A 6,705-nucleotide genomic window follows, 5' to 3' on the forward strand; every position below is an offset into this window, starting at 1 on the left:
GCTTTGCTCGTCCCCTGAGGGTTTGGCTGTTAAATAAACTCGTTGAAGAGTCTGGCTGCACGTGTGTGTTGGTGCAGAAGTGCGTTTGTATGCAGGCTGGGTGTTGCTGGGTGTAAGCCACCAGGATGGCATGCGTTGAGTGGTGCGCTCCTTGACATAGCAACGCATAAGCGGTCTTGGCTGGCCCTGTCCACCTTCCAGAGTTTGCACGGGTGGTCGTGGTCAGAGGGAAGCTAACATGGCCTTTCCCTCTTCTCCTTTCCCCTCTCCAGGGTTCCACCTCAGTGGGACGGTAACGGAGCCGGCGACTGCGACAGAACCAGAAATGACCTACAAGGTGGCCATCAGCTTTGACCGCTGCAAAATCACCTCAGTGACTTGCGGCTGCGGGAACAAGGACATTTTTTATTGCGCCCACGTCGTGGCGCTTTCGCTGTACAGGATCCGCAAGCCGGACCAGGTCAAACTCCGTCTTCCCATCTCAGAGACCCTTTTCCAGATGAACAGGGACCAGCTCCAGAAGTTTGTTCAGTATTTGATCACGGCGCACCACACCGAGGTGCTGCCCACCGCCCAGAAGTTGGCTGATGAGATCCTGTCATCCAACTCGGAGATCAACCAAGTGCACGGTAATTCCTCCTCCCTCCCTGGGTGGCTTGGCACTGATTCACTCTGCATTTGGGGCTGGGGTGGGTGGCCTCCGCTTTGCCGTGTTTGTCTGTTGCTGCACAGAGAGAGGTGGCTGTGTCAAACTGATGTTAATGCGTGGGTGTTGGGACCACATCGATGTTGGCCACGCGTCCCCATTCTGCCCTCTGTTCTTCTTTATGTGTTTATCTGTCAAACTCTGCTTTAACAGGCAAGAAAAGGCAGAGTGGGCAGGCTCGCGGTGCACAAGGCACAGCTCAGAGTGAGATGGAGAAGCCAAGAGTGGAGGAAGGGAGCACATTTAGACCCCAACACAGAAGGATGTGGTGCTGGGACCCTGGAGAGCGGGAGGTGCAGTGGAGACGTGGCTCCTCCAGCGTGCGGGGACACGGTGTGAGCCCAGCCCTGCACGTTGCTAAGTCAGATGCGGCTGAGCCGGCGGGAGATAAAGCTTTAATCTCCATGGGCGTTAATTTGCCCATAATAAATGAGCACCACTGTCCTGACCTACTGCACAAAGGCAGCAGAGATGTGTCCTGGGGCTTTGTGTTTGGAAGATGCTTTTGACTTCCTCCCCTGGAAAGCACCAGCTGGGGGTCGGTGCCCATCCCAGGCCCGCTCCAGTTGCCCGCTGGCCCAGGAGGTGGCCCAGGCTCCCTGGGGAGTTGCCCTGGGGCTCCCTTCACCAGCCCAAGCCAAGCGCTCCCGCTGTGTCTTTCCAAGGAGCCCAGGAGTGAGGTTGCCCAGGGTCTGCAACAATGAGCCGCTCCCCACCGTGCCTGTCCCACCAGCTGTAGAGCGGAGATAATAAACACTTATCTGCCACGGAAGGGCGTTGTGGGGATTAACACATGCCTATTAAGTGCTCCGAAGATGAAAAGCCCCATATGCAGCCTAAAATAGGATCTGAACTGGTTGAATCCACATGTAGAGGTGAGGCCAGGGGTCCACCTCCACTGTAGGGGTGACGGCAGCTCTGATCTCGGATATTTTCCCCTCCCCTCCCTCTAGCTGGTCGTTTCTGCTTCTACCTTGGGAGAGGCTTTTGTCTCCTCTGCTGGGCCACATCTGCTGCGTGTGTGGTTGTGCTCTAAATTACTGGCTAGGGGGGAGGTTTCCTGATTTTTTGGCATTAAAAAAGATTGAGGAGCTGTGGTACTGCAAGAATCTGGTGAGGTCCGCTCCCTCCCTGAGCTGATCCACTGAAGCTGAGGTTGGGCAAGATCCCTTCTTGGCCATTGTTTGAGGCTGCTTTCTCCTAAGCAGATTGAAGAAAAGCTTTTAAGGCCCTGAATATTTATTGCTCTAGAGTCAGCAAAAGGCTGGTGATTGAGAGTCTTACAAAGATACAGATGTTGGCTCCGGTTCAATATCTGCCTCTTGTTTTTACAAGTGGTTATAAAAAACAAAGCAGAAATTCTCTGTCTCTTCAGACTCGTGCAAATTCACGCGCTCCAGCGTGTGATTTTGAACTGACAGAGACGTGTTGACTTACCCAGCAGAAGGTGGTACCTCTCCGACACGCGTGTGGCTGCCGAGCTGGGGTCACAAGCAAGTGAACGCCTCTGCAAGCAGGACTGCAGCCTGGGCTCATCCTGGGGGAGGACGCAGATCAGCCTTAAGATGATGAGATGATCTAAAGATGATCTAAGATTATCTTAAGATGATCTAAAACTCATAGATGTCGCACCCTGTGAAAAGGAGGGCTCAAAAAACCTCACATTCAAGTTCAGAGTGATGTCATCCAGGGCTTCGGCTCTTGATCCGGGGCAGTGTTGCAAGCTTTGCCCTCCCTGTTCGCCCAGTGAAGCACAGCCGCAGTGCAACTACATCACGGAGCTACTTGAACAAGGAAGGGCTGCAGGCATGTGGGGCTGCCTGTGTGAGAGCAATTCGGGGGCTCCAGTTGAAGGGAATCCAAATTTTTCCCCCATCTTGCCCTTCCCAGCTGCAGCTCACGCATTCATAGAGGATCCCTGATCCTGGGATTTGAAATTCGTCAAGGTATACTTTACATAGAGCTTTATGGGCTTACGTGTGCATTTCTTGGCTGTGTCTAGTTCAGACCCTTAGGGTCACACCTCCGTTCACCTCTGGGTTGAGGCCAAGCTGTTTTTTGGCAACTTCTGCAGCCCAAACAGTAACCCAGCTGCAGGCCAACACAATAACAGTGTGTGCACTGGACACCCAAGGTTATTATGCCTTGGAGCAAGAACAGCCTCTCCAGAAAAATCCTTTCTTTTTTTTTCCCTCCTATTTCTTCTGAGAAGTCTGTTGAGCTTCAGATCAGCATCGGGTCTTCCCCATCTGCCTCTGGTCACCCAAAGGGCGGTTCCTTCCATGTTCATGGTGAGCACGTGGGATGGCGGAGCAGATTCTGCACCTCGGGAGCACTCTGGGCTCGCTGGGGAATGCGCCTTGTGCAAGGGGATTGTCTGGTTTTGTAAAATAAGCCTTTCAGGGCTGCTCCTTCTCCGCTTGCAGAGCCCAAACGGCAAAGGAAATTACAGGCCATTGTCTGACACACTCATCTCGGGGCGTTGGAGCTTTGTTCCTTGCAGGAGTCTGTAGCCGCGGGCTGCACCGCATGCCGATCTTCCCGGCTGCCTTCCTAGAAGGAAATGCAAACTATCCAGTAATGATGGAGTCTCGGAGCGCAGCCAAGGCGCTCCCATGTTCTTGAAGGATTCAATCCGAGCAGAGAGCCTAGGTGTGCCTGCTGCTCTGCTCCCCACTTGACCTCTGCCTGCTTAAGTGGGTCACGTTTCTGCTCGTAGCTGGCTGCAAAGGGCAGCGTGCTCACAGCGAGAGCGTCTCACGTGTCTGACACCTCCACGCTCAGCATCTGAGGCGGCAGACCGGGGTGGGTTTCAGTGCTGCTGTGTCTCCTCCCCGAGTGTGTTTCTGCTTGGGGACAAAGTGAGCGGTGTGACTGTCCAGCACAGAGCAATGCTGCAAGGTTGTCATTGCGCCAGCAAATGTGACTCATGGCTGCTTGGCCTTTCCTGGGGGGGTGGCTGCTGTGGCCAGCCAGGACCTGCAGCTGGAGAGCTTGGATCCAACTCCGACTGAGTGAGGAGCATCTGGTGGTGGCCACCTTGGCACCCTGCTCCCTTCGCTCTTCCCAGAGCATTAGTCCAGGGCTCGCGTTGGTTTGCTGCAGGGCCAGCCTGACTTGGGGAAATGCAAGCTGAGAAAGTGGCTCAGGGCCACCAGCTGTGTTGGGACATGCCGGGATAGGTGCAGCTTTGCCGTTGGGGGGATCCATGCTCTAGCATCATGAATCATGGGAAGAATATGTCCTTCTGAGGTGCTAACGAGAAACAGAGAGCGATTGCTTTGGTGCGGTAAGGTATTGCAGAGGGCCAGGAGGTATCAGAGAGGGCAAGGCTGAGAAGAAGAGCTGAAATAGGAATTGTAGGCAGAGAGGGAGATTTCGGGGGCAAAAGCAAGCAATACAGAGGAGGAGGAACTCAGAAGCACCAATGAGTCCCGACAGCAGCGCTGGGTTTCCTGCTCTTGCAGTGTGGATCCAACATCCAGCAGCAGCGAGTACGCAGGGTCCAAATCAACCAGCAGACTTGGGAGGTGGCATTCATCTCCTCTTGTGCTTTGGTTCATGCTTGTAGGGCGTGATTTGAATTTATTTTAAGAGGAGGACAGGATCAGTGTGGGGTATACAGGAGGAAAGCTGCTGTCTCAGATACATCCTCTGAGCCTGATTGGGATGTCTGGGCTTTGGAGGCAAACATTGGATTCTTCCTGAGGGCAAAAGCAGTCTGTGGCCAAGGAAGGAGAGGAGACCCGTGGAAACCACTGCAGGGACAGAGATGGTGGTCATTAAAATCTTTTATTAGAAGCTTAAAGACAGGAGAGGCACCTCTGAAGAGTGAGAGTGCCTGTGGGCCCAGAAGATTTGGAGCTTAGAGGTATCCTTCATGTATCATCGGTGAAGACTCCCCCTTCCATGGGTGAGGAGCAGGAGGTTTTGGCAGGCTGTGTTTGCAGCTTGGTAACTCGCCCTGCTTGAGCGGTGCTTGGGCATGGCAGGGAGAGCTGCTGCCCTCAGCCCCGGAGATGTGGTCAGGGCAGTCTGTCTGCCCCACGGAAATGCCAGTGGGTGACACAATGTCTGTGGCATTCAGCTGATACCATCGAAAGGCTTGAGATGCTCTTCTCGGCCAGAAGTGGGAAAAGCCACAAAACCTCCGCTTTCTCGCAGTGCAGGGACAGTCCCTCTGAGAACAAGCCAGCAGAGAGTCAATGTGAATCACCAAGAGGCCTCTGTGGTCCTGTAGGGTCTCAGGAGCTTGCTTGGAGGAGAGAACCTTCAGAAAACTCTTAGTGGGAATGGTCCCTCTGGCTTTCGCGTAGGAAAACCAGATCTGCTCATGCAAAAGCCATAAGGAGCCCTCTGCCTCATCTTCTCATTTTTGTCCCAAATGTATTCTTGAGCACCTTGAGCCCTTCCTTCAACTCTTGGGCTAATACTGTCCTTCACCTGTTGGCCAGTCTTGCTCTATGTGCACAGCAAGTCGGCTGCCAGGTTGGCCGCACGGGAAGTCCCTGCCTGCTTGTCCTGTCGCACTGAGCCAGGGCTAACGTTTGAGGAGTCTGCAGGCGGTCTTTAACTTTCGGGTCATCCCACAGCAACATCTGGAGGGCAACACCGGTAAATCTGTTTGAAATTCCGCATTCCCGCTGGGGAGGAGGAGAAGGTCAGGTCTCCAGGGGATTCGTGTTCCTGGTTGCTGAGCTGATGTGAATTTAAGGGAAAATAGCACACCTGAGTGCTGGAGAAAAAGGCTCTGCCGCCGGCGCTTCCCCCTTGTCTTGTTCAGCCCCTGAGGCTGCCAAATGACCCCAGAGCGCGGGTGCGGTGCTTGACAAGGGGCTTCCAAAGACAGCTGGACCCGACACTGGTACCAGCTGGACCAGAGAGCTCCCGGCCATCGTGCTGGGAGCTGGTCTGGCTTCACTTGCCCCATCTCTGTCAGATGGGTGTGAATCTTCAGGCCACCCTGGAGGCTCCGTCCAACCTGCCTCCCCTTGAAAATGAACGAGGAGCCTTGGCGGAGCTTGACTCCTCACTTTGCTGCTATTTTTAGTCCCTCGTTAGAGTTCATTTCCTTTCTGGTGCCTGGTTATTTTCTCTCTGAGGTTTTCTGCTGTTTGTTTATTTGTCCATGTCCTCCCCGCCCCAAGCTGTTCCTTCATGTCTGTTTTCTCTCCGGATGCTGGCGAGGCGGCCCGGAGGTGTTCAGCCACACCACCATGTGCAGTCATGAGATGGCCCTTGTGAACCGCTGCCACGGTGGCCAGCCCTGCTCCAGGCAGCTGTGGCTCAGCCGGCTGGCAGAGCCCACCCTGGCATCGCTGACCCCAGGGCCAGCACGGCCAGACCTCAAGCCGCCAGCGCGTATCAGGCATGGTTGGCCAAGATGACCGCAAGGGAGATGCCAGGGATGCTGGGTTGCTTTTACCATCAGTTTATCAGCTCCAGGCACTGGTTAAAAATAACAATGACCCCTTTTTCTTTGTGTCACCACTGCTGCTCCGTGTGAGACACTCTGGGAGTGCTTCCCATGCTGCCCAGCTGATGTATCTCCCCTTCTTGGGTTCATGAGCTTGAGTCCAGAATGCGCCAATGCCCCGGTGTGAGCCACGAGGTCCCACCCACCTCCTCAGCCCTGGAAACCTGCTGCTTTCTGGTCCAGGAGACGCTTTCATTTTCTTCACGTTGGGCAGCTAATTTCTGAGCAAGGCGTTGAATTTTCCATGCCTGGCCTCACTCTGTTTTCTAATTTGTAGGTTTTTCCAGTCCTTATTTCTCAGTCTTCATATCCCCCTGGAGAAGTCTCGCTTGCCTGTCAAACAGTTAAACCCCAAGGCGGCAGTGAGGGGGGGGTCCTGCTTCTGATTTGATGGGTTGCATTTTTATCTCTGTTTCTACAGCCTGTGTAAATGGGCTTTCCACTCAAGATGTGCGGTTGTGTTTCCTTAAATCTGAATCCGGTAGTACCAAGATCCAGCACATCTGAAACAGGGCTCTTTGGA

The 6,705-nt window shown here is 54.0% G+C and overlaps 1 protein-coding gene across 1 annotated transcript in view; it reads left to right on the forward strand.

Annotated features, from left to right (window-relative positions):
- Positions 1-272: 272 nt before the first annotated feature.
- The window catches only part of LOC104078212 (zinc finger SWIM domain-containing protein 5), a gene marked incomplete at its 5' end in the record, with an annotated part of 24,912 nt that continues 18,479 nt past the window's right edge, over positions 273-6,705 (forward strand). Inside the window, one exon of the mRNA XM_009579760.1 lies at positions 273-629. Coding sequence (XP_009578055.1) covers positions 273-629 — 357 coding nt within the window. The remainder of the gene's footprint in view (positions 630-6,705) is intronic.

This window comes from Fulmarus glacialis, unplaced genomic scaffold, assembly GCF_000690835.1.
Source record: "Fulmarus glacialis isolate BGI_N327 unplaced genomic scaffold, ASM69083v1 scaffold24940, whole genome shotgun sequence".
NCBI lineage: Eukaryota > Metazoa > Chordata > Aves > Procellariiformes > Procellariidae > Fulmarus > Fulmarus glacialis.